The sequence below is a fragment of the Schistocerca serialis genome, chromosome 7 (assembly GCF_023864345.2).
Source record: "Schistocerca serialis cubense isolate TAMUIC-IGC-003099 chromosome 7, iqSchSeri2.2, whole genome shotgun sequence".
In the NCBI taxonomy this organism is placed as follows: Eukaryota; Metazoa; Arthropoda; class Insecta; order Orthoptera; family Acrididae; genus Schistocerca; species Schistocerca serialis.
This window is the reverse complement of record NC_064644.1, coordinates 355,475,632-355,494,331: the sequence shown is the minus strand read 5'-3', so window position 1 is coordinate 355,494,331 and position 18,700 is coordinate 355,475,632. Positions and strand designations below refer to the sequence as shown.

The 18,700-nt window shown below is 39.9% G+C and overlaps 1 protein-coding gene across 2 annotated transcripts in view; it reads right to left on the bottom strand.

Moving 5' to 3' along the window:
- Nucleotides 1–18,700, bottom strand: part of LOC126412681 (myrosinase 1-like) — a 189,013-nt gene that overhangs the window by 136,172 nt on the left and 34,141 nt on the right. For both annotated transcript variants that reach the window (XM_050082388.1, XM_050082387.1), the window contains exons 2-4: nt 16,642–16,838; nt 3,096–3,229; nt 1,874–2,008 (exon numbers count right to left, since the gene is read on the bottom strand). In XM_050082388.1, the coding sequence (XP_049938345.1) occupies nt 1,874–2,008; nt 3,096–3,229; nt 16,642–16,837 (465 nt within the window). In that variant the 5' untranslated portion in view covers nt 16,838. The remainder of the gene's footprint in view (nt 1–1,873; nt 2,009–3,095; nt 3,230–16,641; nt 16,839–18,700) is intronic.

Sequence of the window (18,700 nt, the reverse complement as noted above, 5' to 3'; positions counted from 1 at the left end):
GTAATGGATGGAATTGTGGGGAGAAAAAATAGTTGAAGAAGATCAAGACATGACTGGAGTAAACAGGTTCAAATGGATGTGGGCTGCAGTAGTTATGCAGAGGTGAAGTGGTCTGCACAGTATAGTGTGGAGAGGTGCGCCAAACCAGACTTCCGACTGAAGATCACTACAACATGAATAAAAATGTAAACCTAGTCATTCAGCAGCTATAATGGATGGAGAATTCCCGTATGGTGTCATGTATTTTATGACATGCGGTCGTCGACTGCAGATCTTAGATGAAACTACGTAAAACATTATGCACGTATGTCTCTTAAACCGGGTTATTCGTGAAACGCCAGAACGATATTGTTAGTCAGACCGCAACGATTGGAAGTAATATCAAGAAAGCGTTTTTTTAAAAATTGTTGCGGACAAGTGCTTTTAGTGATATATTTAGTAACACCTTTTTTAGGTCGTTTTAGTGTCTATTTGTCTGTTCGGCACCAGTTCTGCAATTGTTTTTAAACTAACTTCCTGGTGAGCTAGAGGCTTAAAATTTTCAACATAGCCCACAACTAGATGGCTATACAATATTAAACCGTTTTCTTGTCTGAAGTGTGTCGGAGGGTTATATTGTGTAGCACTCTTCCTCCCGTTTTCCGTTCCATTCGCGATTGTTCACGTTAAGAGTGATTGCTGGTAGGTCTTTGTGTGAGTTCGAAACTCCCTCACTTTTGCCCCCATGACCTTTGTGATATATGTGTAGGAGGAAGAAATATACTGATTAACTCGGTTAAAGGGGAACTGAAATGAAGCTAAAATTTACCACATGTCTCTGTTGTAATCTCATCGAAATGTTTGAAATCGACTGAAACATTTCACACTCACAATACTAAAAAGAAGAAAATAACGAAGTAGATAATTTTTTTTAATATAACACGTTTTTAAAACGGACTAAAAAGCATAAAATCATTTATCCTAGCACCATACAGATTCATAAGCCTTTACAGATAGTCCTGAAAATTAATGCTTCTGAATTTCTAATAGCTACGAGAATACCCGTGAAATTTAAAGCAAAAAAATTGAGGGCGTGCAGTATTTAATAGTACGGAGTGTAGTGAGTAGCTGTCTTTGTAAAAAATCACGCAACAGTTCATATCATTCGCAGTGCAACAAAATTATTATCAGTGCTTATGTGAAGTATCAGTTTTCTACTGCCTGCATCTCGCGTTTTCCGTTTCAAATTTTACATGTACTGTTACAGCTATTAGAAAACTACAAGCACAATTACAAGCACAATTATTTTTCAGGGGTATCTGTATGGGGTTAGAAATCTGTAAGAGACAAGGAGAAATTATTTTATACTTTTTAGTCTTTTTACAGACGTACCCGCCAGTGTAGCCGAGAGCGCTAATGCGCTGCTTCCTGGACTCGGGTAGGCGCGCCGGCCCCAGATCGAATCCGCCTGGCGGATTAACGACGAGGTCCGGTATGCCGGCCAGCCTGGATGTGGTTTTTAGGCGGTTTTCCACATCCTACTAGGTGACTACTGGGATGGTCCCCACGTTCCGCCTCAGTTACACGACCCGCAGACACATGAAAACGTTTGCACTATTTCAAGGCTTACACAAGATGCAGACAGCTGAAGTACACTAATTCCGTCCCTGGGGGGGTTCAGGGTGGCGATAGGAAGGGCATCCGGCCACCCTCTGTAACCAACACCGGCAATTCCATAGTAAAAAGGCTGACCCCGCGTTGAAGCGGGACAAAGGCCCCAAGAAAAAGAAAAATAAGTCTATTTAAAGACACGTTGCATTAAAAAGCTGGCATTTAAATAATTCTTTATTTTTACAGCGACTATCTCCGCTGAGAGCTGACAAATTGTACTTACAAAGGGTTCTATATTTTTTGCTAGCATGCTGTCGATGACTTTGTTGTAGTGGTCGATTCCCTCTTGATTGATCTGGTTGGCATAACCTGTAGGTAGGATTCTGGACCACGCTATGGATATCCGGTACATGGTCGACTGAAAAGTGAGAAAACGCATATCACACTAATTTTAATTCCTGTGGGAGCTAGGTTGCAAAACTATTTTACATTTATATGGACAAAACCTATTCTAAAATAATGTCACCTACTCATTTTGGTAGACTACGTCTTATTCCTGCTTTCTGATTCTTAACCACGACATACTTCAATTATAGTTAAACAAAAAGTGGACATGGGAACACAGAATGCAAATAAAAGGAACGTTGTGAACGACCAGTCCGTTTGGCAGGAGAACATTGATACGAGAGAACGTGGAACGAAATTATAATGAAAATGTGCTTCTTCTGTGTTACTGCAAGTTCTTGAAGCAAAAACGGTATCATACATCATTTTGCATTATTTAGTTTTTTGTACTTCTAGTTACAAAGCTACATTAGATTTTCAGTCTGATTTGTCTGTGTTGTGTACAAGAGAACTCTTACAAAAACTTTTGAAGTGATGTTTATCATTTGTGAATTTCTATCGAATCATTCACTATTCCGCACTATACATGTTTCCATTATCCAATACCTAAAGAACGAGATACGTTACACACGACAAATTTACGTGCAGTGTTATAGTGTGCTGGTATTACTTTACTTAAAACGCATAAAAATATAGAATAAAGCTCAAAATTTTATATTTTAATTTAGTGATGTGAATGTTCGACACAATATGGCAACGATAATGGAAAATCAGGCTCGAAACTAAAACTGTCTGACAAAAATCTAGACTGAAATTCTTAGTTGTAGAAGATAAATTTACAGCAATAGACTCTTGAGAGAAAATTCTTAATCAATGAGGTACAAAGTAGGAAGAGAGTCAAACAAAAAAGTTAATTGGTAGACCATGGAAGCACAATAGAAACAGTTAAAGGAATCAACACCCAAAGGTGATAAAACGTTAACTGGTAGCTTCCGCAGAAGAAAATTTACTATGTAGCAATAGCTTGACACACACATTACATTACAACTCAATATGAACCGTAGGCTCTGAAGGGAGGCTGTATAAATAAACTTTGTAGTGTTACAGTGAAACAGAATATAGAAGAAAAAACTGCGATTCTATTCGGCGATCATTCTTACCCCCATGTCTGAAACAATGTCGGTATCCTCCGGGTACTTGTGGTAGGAGTCATCAGTAATGTCTGCATTTGATCCATCAGTTGTGAAGTTTGGTTGTGTATGCAGCAGGCGATCCCAGATGTTTTCTCCCTTTCCTGTAAGGACAATGCAAACCAAACCGCTGTACACACAAATAGTATCTTGCATTCTTCCTCAAACAAATATCACTATTCACGAAGTCCCAACACAATGTAGGAGCAAAGACCAGTAAATCAGATTACAAAATTTTATTTTTTCAGTTTTCATTACAGTTCAGTTCAAAAATTTTTATTTGTGTGACTAGTTTCGCACTACATCGTCCATTCTCAAACCGTAGCCTTCATTGTAAGTGTTAACATACATTTGTACCAGTGTACACATATACAATAGCCACAACTGGTATTTTGACGTGTATGGAATAGTAATGATTATTCAAGATCCAGTAACTTCACAAAGACAAGAGGTACTGAACGTACTTCCATACGGTTACAACATGGATCTTGAGTAGACAACGTACTTTTGGAGAGAGCTTTCTATACTTGTCATTGTGATGATACTGGATCCTGAATAAACGTCACTAGGCCATACCTGTAAAAATATCTGTTGGTGCTGTTGTGCATTTGCACACTTGTGGAAATGTATGTAACCATTTACAACGAGCCAGCTGAAGTGGCCGAGCGGTTCTATGCGCTACAGTCTGGAACCGCGCGACTGCTACGGTCGTAGGTTCGAATCCTGCCTCGGGCATGGATGTGTGTGATGTCCTTGGGTTTAAGTAGTTCTAAGTTCTAGGGGACTGATGTCCTCAGAAGTTAAGTCCCATAGTGCTCACAGCCATTTACAACGAACACTGTGGATTGAGATTGGACAATGTAGTCCGAAACTAGTCATCATAAATAAACATTTTTGAATGTAACTATGAGAGAAATTGAAAAAATAAAAATTAAAAATAAAAAGTAAAATTTAAAAAAAATTCTCTATGACTAGTGTTTGTTAAAAAGCTATATTTGGTGCGCCTTATTCCACCTAAGAATTTATTCCCACAACACGGCAACGTTTCGGAACTTAATCTCACTGGTTCTCCAAGCAAAAACTATATACACTTGACATGAATCTGTAAATAACGAATGATATACGGCGTGTCCCAAAAAACACCAACAAACGTTACGGACAGGTTCCTTACACCAAAACAAGAAAAAAATCTCTAGTAAACAAGAGCTCTGACGCTCATATCTTAAGAGATGAGAGAACATGTTCACCTTCGATGCTATGAAACACATCTCATGTACTGCCAGCTCTTTTCTTTTCATACTTTGGGAAGAGTTAGTATGGATAAAAAAATGTGTTCAGTAAACATGGGCTCTGAAATGCGTACCTTAAGAGCTATCAGTACTTGTTTGATAGAAGAGAAACAAGTGCTCATATTTCTTAAAGTATGCAACTTAGAGTCCATGTTTACTTGAATTTATTTTCTCGTTTTGATCAATACTTTCTCCTCTCAAAATATGGGAAGCAAAGACCTTGGTGTAGAAGCGATATGTTTCATAATATCGTATATGGACAAAGTGCTCATACCTCTTCAGGTATGAATTTTAGAGTCCATCTATACTAGCCGTTTTTGCTTATTTTTGTATAAGGAACCTTTCCTTAAAGTATGTCGGTGTTTTTTTAGATACCCCGTGTAAGTATTAGTTAGGCACTTGATGATTTCAACGCGATTTGCCAATGAATATTAGTATGTAAATGCGACAGAATTGGAGAAAGTGCTGTTTTAAAAAGAAATGTTATTGATTATGGTTCACTTAGGAATAAATCAATAGAAACATAAAGAGAAATGGATGCGGCAAAAATTGGAATAGTTAAAAAAAAAACAGTGGTTATCGGGAAGATAGATTCAGCACATAAAATTCAAAACAACTTTTGGTGGAATTAAAAGCAATGGTGTCAACATAAAGAGTGCAAAGGAATTCCACTGTTAATTGCAAAAGAGAGAGCGGATGGGTGAAAGGAATATACATTGAAGATCTCTTCAGTAGAGAGAAACATTAATGTTAGAGACAGACAAATGCCAGAACTATTGCATAACGGCTCATGCAGACAAGTTTTTTTTTACAAGAATAGTACACAGAAGAAGGGAAAGAGATTCAGCATATGTTAAGTGATGATAAACTTCCCTTTATGGAAGGTAAAATCATTTGAGAAGCAGTTCTGACGTAGCGCTTGATAATCGAGGCAAAGCTTACGGAAAATGGAATACCTTTACAGGATTTATCAACACAGAAAAATAATCATTTTATAAATTTCGCAACACAGTCGCAGACTAGGGGACTGATGACCTCAGATGTTAAGTCCCATAGTGCTCAGAGCCATTTGAATCATTTGAACCGTCTCTAATAAGCTACTCGTTGACGGGACGTTTAGCTCAAATTTTCCTTCTTTACTTCCATAATGGACAAATTTAAATTCATTTCTTTTCCTGTACATTTTTGTATTTTCTTCTTTGGTCGTTGGATTTAAGTATTTCTTCTGCCACACAAAAATTCTTCGCAGTTACGTTTCTTGCACTTGTGTTTATCTGATCAACATCTGTAATTATCCAGTTTTAGGTATACGTGTTCCTCTTCAGCTAAAGTGCCTACTACAGTCTTTACTCTCGCAGTGTCTACGACTCTGAGACATTCAAGCGTGCATAATCATTCCTCAATAATTTATTACTACCATGTCTTCTACATTGTTTCTTCCTGACGATCCTCTTAAACTGCAATTTTCTCATTATTATAGTTCACTTGAGATCCGAGTATATACCTGCTCCTGGCTACACTACACAATTCAATATATGATTTCGGAATTTGCGTCTCGTCATAATGCAATCCAGCTGGAATAGTTCCGTGTCTCCCATCCTTTTTCCAAATATTTCTCCTCCTCTTATGACTCCTAAACATAAGACACATGCTAACACTAAATCGGTCACTCTATCTGTGATTGATATTGCCGGAGTTGGGGGGTATTACAGGTAAGTTTAACAACATACAACGTGGATTAAGTGCAGTGCCAAAGTGACCAGTCTATTTGTGAATAATGTTGGATAGTTTGAACGTTAATAGACGTTCCTGTTTTTTGAGTCATCAGTCTTCTGATCGGTTTGATGCGGCCCGCCACGAATTCCACACCTGTGCGAACTTCTTCATCTCAGAGTAGCACTTGCGACCTATGTCTCCAATTATTTGCTACATATATTTCAGTCTCTGTCTTCCTCTACGGTTTTTACCCTCTGCAGCTCCCTCTAGTACCTTGGAAGTTATTCCTTGATGTCTTAACAAATGGCCTATCATCCTGACCCTTCTTCTTGTCAGTCTTGTCCACATACTCCTTTCCTCTCCGATTTGTCCAAAACCTCTTCATTCTTTACGTTATCAGTCAACCTAATTTTAAACATTCGTCTGTAGCACCACATCTCAAATGCTTCGATTCTTTTCTGTTCCTGTTTTCTCACAGTCCATGTTTCACTACCATACAATGCTGTGCTCCAAACAAACATTCTCAGAAATTTCTTCCTCAAATTAAGGCCTATGTTTGAGCTATTAGACTTCTCTTGGCCAGGAATGCCCTTTTCACCAGCGCTATTCTGCTTTTGATGTTCTCCTTGCTCCTTGCTTCGTTGTTTACTTTGCTGTCTACGTAGCAGAATTTCTTAGTTTCATCTACTTCGTGACCATAAATCCTCGTCCGCAGCTCGTGGTCGTGCGGTAGCGTTCTCGCTTCCCACGCCCGGGTTCCCGGGTTCGATTCCCGGCGGGGTCAGGGATTTTCTCTGCCTCGTGATGACTGGGTGTTGTGTGATGTCCTTAGGTTAGTTAGGTTTAAGTAGTTCTAAGTTCTAGGGGACTGATGACCACAGATGTTAAGTCCCATAGTGCTCAGAGCCATTTGAGCCATAAATCCTGATGTTAAGTTTCTGGCCGTTCTCATTTCTGCTACTTCTCATAACTTCCTTATTTCTTCGCTTTACGCTCAATCCATATTTTGTATTCATTAGACTGTTCATCCCATTCAGAAGATCATGCAATTCTCCATAATTTTCACTAAGGATAGTAAAGTTATCAGTAAATCGCATCATTGATATCCTTTCACCTTGAATTTTAATTCCATTCCTGAACCTTCCTTTTATTTCCATTATTGTTTCTTCGATGTATAGATTGAACAGTAGTGGTGAAAGACTACATCCCTGTCTTACACCCTTTTCCATCCGAGCACTGTGTTCTTTGTTTTCCACTATTATTATTCCATCTTGGGTCTTGTACGTATTGTGTATCACTTGTCTCTCTCTACATCCCTATTTTCCTCCAGAATTTCGAACATTTTGCACCATTTGAGATTGTCGAACGCATTTTCCAGGTCGACACATCCTATGAATCTGTGCTGATTTTCTTACAGTCTTACTTCAATTATCAACCGCAACGCCAGAATTGTCCCTATAGTGCCTTTACCTTTCCTAATGCCAAACTGATCGTCATCTAAGACATCCTCAGTTTTCTTTTCCATTCTTCTGTATATTATTCTTGTCAGCAACTTGGATGCATGAACTGTTTAGCTGATTGTGCAATAATTCTCGCACTTGTCAGCTCTTGCAGTCTTCGCAATTGCTGGACGATATTTTTCCGAAAGGCGGATGGTATATCGCCAGACTCATACATTCTACGCGCTAATATGAATAGTCGTTTTGTTGCCACTTCCCACAATGATTTTAGAAATTCTGATGGAATATTGCCTAGTCTTTCTACCTTATTTGATCTTAAGTCTTCAAAGTTTTAAATTCTGATTCTAATACTGGATCCTAATAGGCATAGGAACAGGGAAATTAGAGTACTTGGGTGAGCTGCTGGCGCTAAATCTTCCACTGAATCTGAGAGTCATACTAGATGAATAGTCAATGTAATCTGTACGGCTCTCAAGCAGGTACGAGGGCCTGCCCAAAAGTAATGACTTCGAATTTATTCTGGGAAAACCCAGAACACTTTTTATAAATCAGTTTATTAACAATTTACGTCTTTGTTTCTCATATCTACATACTTATTTCTGAGCATAGTCACCTTGGTGACGAACATATTTCTCCCAACGAGAGACCAGATTGTTGATACCGTCATGAAGAATGTTTGAATTCATTGATGGAGCCACAACCTGACTTCTGCTTGCACCGCTTCATCACTATCAAAGTGAACTCCTCGAAGGTGTTGTTTATGTTTCGTCAACAGATAAAAATAGGATGAAGCCAGGTTGGGATTGCATGGAGGATGATCCATTACAGTAAACCCAAGGCGTCGGATTGTTGCAAATGTCGCAGTGCTCGTGTGTGATCGGGCATTGTCATGCTGGAGAAGAAAGGGGTTCCTTGTTTGGACGGACTTATCTAAGGTAAGAAACTCGACTTCAGCACACTGTTTCTCACTCATGGAGATAGTTACGTTACATATCGCCATGTTACACGCTACAATTCGAAGCCGTCTGGTTGCGGAGAGTCGCGTGAACGAAGCGAAAAAGTCGACTGGGTAATATGCATGGCAGGTAACAGCTCAACCGGTACCGAGAGTAGAATAAAAAATTTTGGGGCATTATTTTTTAGCATGCTCTCGTATATTGCTGATAAGCCTGCAAAAACATCTCTAAAATTTGAATGCTCTGGTAACGGGGCACTAGCTACACAACGCAAGAAAATTGAGAAAACAGAAGATATTGTAACAAACGATTTGGTTGGAATAGGTAACTTTTTCCTTTAATGGAGGTTGTCACCCAAACAGTAAACTATAAACATGGTACCTTGAACTTCTTTGAAGAGTATCTCATTAATACATTAAATTTCCAAAGCATCGGGGACGAAACAAATACAGTTTTGATTGCAGGGGAAATAATATTTCTTTTGTTGTGTTTCGGCCTTCTGCGGCATTGTCAGAAAATTTTAATATACTGGAATATTTTGATTAGTCATATTTCTGGGGACCATGTGCGTACGTTATACAAAGACATTTGCTGATGAATCCCCAGAAGGTCGAAACGCGTCAGTAAAAGTATTGTTTCCCCTGCAACCAAGTCTGTTTTTCTTTTGAGATACCAACCACAGCTGCTGTAACAGATACGCCATAGAGTGGGAAGAACCGAAGTATAAAGGAGTTATTTCAGACAGAACGTTAAGCTTTAAGGAATACCTTACAAAGACAGCAAAACATTGTTCAAGGAATTATGTCATAAAGAAGCTGTACGGAAGCACATGAGGTTCTTCGGCATCTACGCTACGATCAACAGCTTTAGCTTCAGTTTACTCAGTAGCAGAACACTGCTTCCTCGTCAGGCTGACCCGCTCTCAGGTTACCAGTTCTAAATCATATACCTCCACAACAACGTCAAAGACAACACGTAGTTCTTAGATGCGTTAGAAACATTGCGAAACATTCAATATCTTCCTTTTCATTCATTCTTTGATAACATAAGTCTGAAACGACCCCACTCTAGAAAAACCATCATTTTCTGAAAATATACGCTTAGAAAATGACACGTTTGGTATTGCGCAATACTGGTAAATAGATAGTATAACTGCAGATCTCAAGAAATTACTATGTATCTCTGAAAAACCGACTGGTTTTGACGTTCCAAGAAAGTCCTGAGTAATTCTTAGGCCAGTGAGAACCAACGATGGTAGATGTGCGGAGGTAAATGTTGGGCTGGTCCCAACGCCTAACTCAGAAAATACGATACACAGACAGTTAAAATACGACAGCACAAGTAACTAAGGTTACACGATACACACCCATGGCATCGCCGACCGCGGTGGACGAGCTGTTCTAGGCGCTTCATTCCGCCACCGCGCTACTGCTACGGTCGCAGGTTCGAATCCTGCGTCGGGCATGGATGTGTGTGCTCTCCTTAGTTTAGTTGGGTTTAAGTAGTTCTAAGTTCTAGGGGACTGATGACCTCAGATGTTAAGTCCCCATAGTGCTCAGAGCCATTTGAACCATTTGAACTCCCACGGCATCTGGGCACAAAATTACAATAGAAAAAGTTTGCCAAGTCATGAAATTAACAGACCCCGTAAGACGAAATGAACCCCCGGAAAGACAGTTTGACAAACAGTAGGGAAGGTACCGTCACAGCTGCAGTACACCTCTGTCAGTATTGCATTTAGAAGTTTCCAAGGACATGGTAGGACGTGTGACACCAGTGCAGCGATCGAGTGCAAAGGTTGTAGAAGATTCCCAAAAGTGTTGAAGCAACTGTTCACATGATAAATACTTTCCGAAAATAATTTATTGTTTGCCACAATCAGACTTATTTCGAAACCTAGTTATCGGTTTCGGCCGCCATATCACCCATCATCAGAGCATTCAGTCCCAGCCATGAGGAAATCTCATGTCATTTGCGCTCTCCATAGTGGTTGGGAGTAACCCACGGCATCTGTTTTATGATCTGTTGATTGCCGATGACGGCCGAGAGTGGTAATAACGTTCTGAAATTGGTATGACTTTTGCGGACAATAAAGTACTATCAAAACAATCACTGTGGGTCTCCAATTCGACTGAACTGTTGCTTTAACAGCATTTTCCGTAATTCATAAACATATCTTGTACACTGTTGTCGTTTAGTTTCTATGTATGTCATTTTCCTATAGATCCCAAGTGCACGTTTGTAGAATCACGGCGTAAATAGAATTTGAGATATAAAGACAGACTGCACTATTATGCACTAAGGAATTATTGGTTAATATTGTGGGAAATCACGTTATATTGAGACGAGTTAGTTTGTTCACTTCGCCTGATTTTCCGAGAAAAAATGTTAGTATGTTTTGATCGCCATAATGAACAAATTTAATAAATTTTAATATGGGGTTAAATAGAATAGGCAACGTGTCACAGCGTTGTAGGGGAGGTCGAGACGAACAATTGGATATAGGACTCTTTCGGTATATCAGACTGGGAAGAAACCTCAAACTACAGCCCATGTGCACCACGTGAAATATTCAACATCCTGTTGCTCACTTACTCCACCGGTTCAATGGGCTGTTTCGTTAAAATTGTTAATTTGAACTTTTTCGTGATGGTAATGAAAGAAAAAATATATTTTTGAACCTTATGGAAAAACTAATTACACATACTTCTTGTTCAAAACTTAAATCCTTCCAAGCACAATAGTTTCGTACCAAGAAGGCCAGACAAGAAAAACGAATAATTGTTAGTACTGTCCTAACAATAAAATGTAGAGAAATTCTAACGCAGAGACTAGTTTCCGTGTTGTAAGATTCTGCTTCCATGTCTTTATATTTTACCTTTTGAAAACAAAGAAGGCTGTGTGCGTCTTCTGTCACGACAAGATTTGTATCTTGTGTGTGTGAGACCATTTTCGTTGGTAATAAATTCCAAGTACCCCTCAAGTAAAAGCATTTTTTTAAAATAATTACTTAATTGTGTAGCCATCCACACTGCATCGGCCTGAATATTCAGCCATTGGAGAAAAAGAATGAAATTACTTAAGATCTTAATTATTATAACGAGAACCAATCCCATCGCTGTTGGCATGTGTTTCCATGACACGGGAAAATCTGTATGTGAAACTTTCGAATTACTCCTATCTTTAAATGTCACATAACTGGAGGACTTTTCCTTTGATGTAATTTACGCTATGGCCGGGCGGAATGGCCGAGTGGTTCTAGGCGCTACAGTCTGGAGCCGCACGACCGCTACGGTCGCAGGTTCGAATCCTGCCTCGGGCATGGATATGTGTGATGTCCTTAGGTTAGTTAGGTTTAAGTAGTTCTAAGTTCTAGGGGACTGATGACCTCAGAAGTTAAGTCCCATAGTGCTCAGAGCCATTTGAACCATTAATTTACGCTAACTTGAAGGCACATTTAATTCAGCTGTTCACATTCATAATATTTTGAGGTGAAATTTACACTACGCCTATTTTTCATTGTATGTTTTTAATATTCAGTGGTGACTTAAGACAAAATGTCGCCCTGCGCCCATGCGCTGTAGCTCACGTAAGACGTGTATATTTCTATTGTCTATTGTCAAACCACAATTTATGAAAGTTGTTTATATTTTATTAATAGGATTAAGTAGGAATAATTAATATTTGTCATGTTGGAAATAATTGTGGTAGCAGGGAATATCTGCACCAAAGTATTGTAGGCAGGAGAGACCGCACATTGGTATAATTTTAAAAAGGACTGGAGAGACCGCGTATGGATACATTTTTAAGAAAAAAGCGGGAAAGACCGCGCATTGATACATTTTGTAATGGTAGCAGGGATTGACTGCACCAGAAAGCACTGTTGGCGGGAGAGACCGCACTTTAGCGTTCGTAGGAAGTCAGTAGTAAGCGAGAAGTGAAGCGAGTCGGTAGCAGGTCTGAAGCGAGAGGTTGAGAGGAGCGGTGTGCCTGCCAGCCACCAGCTATGATTTACAAGAATTTATAAACGGATGTACAGAGACATCAGTGATGTACAGAGACATCAGCTAACTATTATCATAAGAGGAGTTAATATTATTGAATTATTTTTTTGAGAAACTCAAGACTACTGAAGGTATGTTTGCGCAATGCTAGTCGTAAGATTATTGTGAAAAGTAAGTCCCATTTGAACGTTTGTAAAATCATTTCATTCAGAATATAATTAATTTTTGCCAACAATATTGCATTACTGATTATAATCCATCCCAAAAACCATCAACGTATAACTTTGCAAAATTTTATTGTTGTCAAGAAAAAGTTTAACTATGAATTACGTAACGTCAGTCAAATTAATTAAAGAATAACGTTAGCTTTGCTATTAAGGGATAACGTCAGCTTTGGTAATAAATACAGCCACTTATTATGACAGCCCACCAGCAGCTAATAAAGTATTGTAAAACAAAGTAAGTATATTCATGTCACAGTTCGATGTAGCAGTCAGCGATCCAAAAAAAAAAAAAAAAAAAAAAAAAAATCACTTTTAATAAGCAACAATTAAATTTGTATGCGAAGATAGACAAAGAGAATAAATTTCAAAGGGAAGATTTCATTTGTTATTATTAAGCAAGAGATAGAAATCCTAAGGGAAGGTTTCATAGGTTATTGTAGCAGGGAAGGTTGCGTAACAAAAGAGATACAGAGGAGACAAGAAGGTTTCGCTCAGGTAGTTTTCCTAGGCCACTCTGAGGCTGCTTCCCGTCTTGACAGGCCATACACGTCCTGTTTCAATATGTTCGTCTCGACGTCACCTACACCACTGCAGTACCGTAGCACTCTTCTACATCTTCTCACACATATAGCGAACAGACCATTTGATTGCCAGTTATTGGCAGTTAACTACTTTTTTTTTAAGTCGTCAACCTTTCGACTGATCTGATGCAATACTCCGTCTTTTCCTGCCGTGCATTAATCTCTTTATCTCGGTGTAAGTACTAGATACAACGTTCTCTATGAGCTGTCTAGTGGTTCCTGGTCTCCGTCTTCCACTACTTCTTCTGCTCCTTCCAGCACAAAGTTGGATGCTGTAGTAGATGTCCTTCCAACCGTTCCATTCTTGTGGTTACGGTCTTCTATGATCTTCTGTCCCCCTGCTTCTCCTTTTAGTACATCTTTCTTCCGGCACTTTAAATGTAAACTCCATTTTAACGTTTTATAGCGTCACATTTCAAATCCTTGCAGTTTCTCCTTCTCCAGATTTGCGATCGTCGGCAGTTCATTTCCAAGCAATGATATCCTCCAGACATTCACTTCGGGAACTTATTTCACGTTTCCATATCTATAGCTGATACTAATAGAGCTATTTTAGTGAATAAACATTCCTTTGCAGGAGCCGGTTAACTTACGATATCATGCTTGCGTTGACCATCCTGTGTAATCATGCTTCCTAGATAAGAAAATTCTTCTTCTTCTCATTAACGCGCTTTTACCGCTACCATATCTTTTCTAATTCTTATGTTATGCGCTACATACACACTATAAACTTTCATATCATATTCAATTATTACTTATTAATGAACCAAAATCGGACGATTAGTGTTGGTTACAACTCCACCATAACCCTCGAAAGGCAACCGAAAATGAATGTCGGAAGATAACTGATTAAAGACGATACGGGCTGAATGTATATTTCTTATGCATCTTGGATTGTTTTCGTAATAAACTTAATTGCACGGTCAACAACTGCATATTTATGTTCTAACTGAGATTATATCTAAAGATATGTAAGCTATTAGTTATCAGCAGGAAAATTACAGAATATATATGCATTGAGCAGCATATAACCTACATTTGACACTCCATTAAAGATTGTACAACGGCTCCTGTCTACAGTTTCATTCGTGCTAAGCTCCTAGTTCGCCACCAGTTGCAAGCTCTACCTGGTGAAGGAGGAAAGGAACATTCTAGAACAAATTTGAGAGACTTTAAGAACGCGAGAATTATTTTAACGGATACTATGAATATTATTATTAATGAAATAAACATTAGTCTTCAGTATTCTGACTGGTTTGATGCGGCCCACCACTAATTCCTCTTCATCTCAGAGTAGTACTTGCAACTTACGTCCTCAGTCAGTTGTTTTATGTATTCTAACCTCTATCTTCCTCTATAGTTTTTACCCTCTATAGCTCCCTCTAGTACCATGGAAGTCATTCCCTGATGTCTTAACAGGTATCCTATCATCCTGTTGCTTCTTCTTGTCAGTGTTTTCCATATGTACCTCGCTTCGCTGATTCTGCGGCGAACCTTTCCTAGTTTTCCCACAAGCCATGATTCACTACCGTACAATGCTGTGATCCATAAATTCATTCTCAGAAAGTTATTCCTCAGAATGAGGCCAGGAACGCCCTGTTTCCCCTTGATAGTCTGCTTTCTGCGTCCTTCTTGCTTCGTCCGTCATTGATTATTTTGATTCCAAGGTAGCAGAATTTCTTCGCCTGCTTACTGTTCACGAATTTTAATATTAATTTTGTTGCTAATTTCATTACTGCAACTCTTGATTTCTTTCGTCTTCAAAATTTTGTTAATATGTGGAGTCTCCAAACGTTGTGTGAAAGAAAAGATTATCCATAGGAGGATGTACAATTGCATTACATATTCGTTGTGCACAATGAATAAATAATATGATTGCATGGCCTACTACAGACATGTTTTCTTTCACAAAAATACTCTCTTTTTTCAGTTTACTCTCAATCCATTTTTTATACTGATTAGACTGTTCATTCCACGTCCTGTAATTATTCCTCACCTTCGCAGAGAATAGCAATGACGTCATCGAATCTTGTCACAGATATAGTTTCACTCCGAATTTTAATGACATTCTTGTACCTTTTTTTATTTAAGTCTTTCGTTCTTCGATGTAAAGACTGATCAGTAGCGGCGAAAGACTGTACCCCTCTCTTAACACCCCTTTTAATCTTAGCCCTTCCTTCTTGGTCTTCCATTCTCATTGTTCCCTCTTGGTTACTGTCCATTCTATTGCTTGAGCCTTGTCAAGCAGTTACGCAGGGTCAGCCATCGTTAATCGGATTTGGCATGTTAATATTTAAGGGGTGGCCAGATGCCCTTCCTGCCGCCACCCCGTTCCCCCCCTGGACGTAATTAGTGTACCACAAATGTGTGCGTCAAGTGTAATCCATGGAATAGTGCGAATGTGTTCAGATGTCTGCGAGCCGTGTGACTGAGGCGGAACATGGGGACCAGCCCGGTATTCACCTAGCGGGATGTGGAAAACCGCCTAAAAACCACATCAAGGGTGGCCATCACATCGGCCCTCGTCGTTAACCCGCCGGGCGGATTCGATCCGTGGCCGGCGCACCTACCCGAGCCCAGTAAGCAGCGCGTTAGCGCTCTTGGCTACCCTGGCGGGGCCTCTTGGTTACTGTATATATTGTGTATTATCTGTCTTTTCCCTTAGTATTCCCCTACAGCTCACTCCTAACTTACCCATATTTTGAACATCTTTGATCATTTTACAATATCGAACGCTGTTTCTTGGTCTAGTAATCTTAGGATTCAGTTTAATGAGGTCTTGCTTCCATCATCAGTCTCACCGTCACTAGTGCGACAGTCAAACTGATCTCCATCTAACAGATCCCCACTTCCGTTTTCCATTCTTCTCTATATTGTTATTTGAGTAAGTTGTGTGTATGCGTCGTTAAGCAGGTTGTGCGATACTTCTCGCACTTCTCTTGCTTTCTTCGTGATTGTGTGGATTATGTCTGACGGCATTTGAGCAAAATCGGAGCTTCTGCAAATCAACCTGGATGGTCTCGTGGTTGCCATTTTCCGCAGTGGTTTCAGAAATTCCTAAGGACTACTGTCTATCTCTTCCACCCTATTTGAAGTATAACAGTAAAAACAAAATAAGTTATTGGTGCAGTTTTACTAGACAGAATATTGTACCACATGTTGCTTTTGACACTAATTACTACACAGGTAAGAAGTTTTGGTGAGCAGTGATTAATAACATCAGGGTGATGATCCAGATATGTTTCTAAGCGCAATGTGGCTGTAACTGAGCCGGTAGCTGACTCACCGTCGGTGTTCCAGGCCCCCTCGGTCTGATAGGCTGACGTTGCGAAGCCCAGGTAGAAGTTTTCCGGGAACTGGTTGCTACTGTCGGTCGCGGCTTCAGCGGCAGATTCCGGGAATGGCATTACAAGCACAAAAGCCATTACAAGGATGACATCTGAACATGTAGCTCTCTTCCAATACCACAGTCCTGAATTCATTCTGTAAGAGAACGATACCTGCGTCAGAAGCGAAGCGAAAAATTCTTTTTACTCACAAGAATACATGTACTGTGTGGAATTCCCTTTGAAACACACATAAACATTGATGTTCTAAATTTTGTACATTTACTTCTGCTGCAAATAGAAGACGTGTACAGGGGCTATTTAGATAAGTAAAGATGACAAAAATGTGTCGCACAGAGAAGACATGTTAATGCGGTGCAGCACCGGCTCTGACGTTGGTAATATCCACATTTCAGTTATGGGAATCCACAAGCTTCTTTAGGTACGTGACATCCAGCTGAAGCCACTAATTGATGATGGAGACCCCTGGAATCATCAGGTTGCACGGATGTTGACCGCTACGATCCACTCGTCGTTGCACATGGTCCGAAACATTTTCTATGGCATTCATCCCAGAACGCTAAAGGGGGGGGAAATGTTACATTGCTACCAACTCATCGTAAAGTTTACTACTCTACGTTTTATTCAAAGGAGGTATATGTTATAGGTTAAACAGTAGTTAATTAACATTATGAAGTCTCCAGTGGTATGTTGCGTACCAAATGAAGTACAAAACGTCCTGTTTCATAACTTGCTGCTAACATAAACTTTACGAGGATTTAATAATGAAGATTTAAGATTGTGGACTAGTTGAAGTGCGATGGGAGGGAGGGGGTAGGGACCTTGAGTGTTCGTCAAACAAAATGTAGTGAATAGGGTTGTTGTGTACTTGGATGACAAGAGTGTCCACGAAACGCTTCTTCTTGGAAATCTAGATGAAATGGCGCCATTTTATCACCGAGAATATTGAAATAAACATCCTGGTTGGAGTAAACGGTACCATAAATGAGTGGGGCCAAATTAGAGTACGAAAAATACCTTCAAAACATACAAAACCGCCCCTGGGCTAAATCATACTCCTCGCTTATTGAAGGCCACACGCCTCACTGGGGCGTTGGTGCATTCGACATTTTGCTTTGTTTGAAAGGAGGCAAAAGCACAACACGTCGGACCACACTACACGCCCCCAATCAGCCAGTGTCCAGTTTCAGTGTTGTATGACCCACTGAAGAAGTGAGCTCTGTGTGTGGTTGTGAGAAATAGTTTTACGAGGTACCATACTCAAAATGTCTAGCACGTACAGTTCTCTTTGAGATGTTCTCTCGGAACCTAGTTGAGGTGGGCTGCATTTAGTGACAGCAACAATTCTTGTGCGGATTTGGAACCGAGTGTCACTGACAAGTTGCATATATGTCCGGTTCCCGTTAGGTTCCTTTTTCCGCATGTCTTTCTTCACCACTGCTCACATGCGAATACAACCAAAGCGGCATTAGGCTATGTAGTGTTCTATTTAATAAAAATTAAACTAAAATCCGCCCGAACAGGCCATGACCATTTCAGTGTGCACCTCGCTTGTGCATGGTGGGCGACGAGTCCTGCAAGTGTACACTTTGTTTACCTCACGTCTCAGTACTACAGTGGTTGCATCAGCGTACTCCTCAACCACGATATTATTGCAGTAAGCCACGATCGGAAACGCGTGGTGACGTTGCAGTAAACAGTTACGATGCAGACTAAGGAAAAAGTATCGCACTGTCAGCCGACCCTGTGGCCGAGCGGTTCTAGGCGCTTCAGTCCGGAACCGCGCTGCTGCTACGGTCGCAGGTTCGAATCCTGCCTCAGGCATGGATGTTTGGGATGTCCTTAGTTTAGTTAGGTTTGAGTAGTTCTAAGTCTAGGGGAGTGATGACCTCTGATGTTAAGTCCCATAGTGCTCAGAGCCATTTGAACCAATCGCACTGTCAATGCCTTCAACTCAGCTGCGCGTTTACTATCAACACCGATAACGCGCTGAGTCAC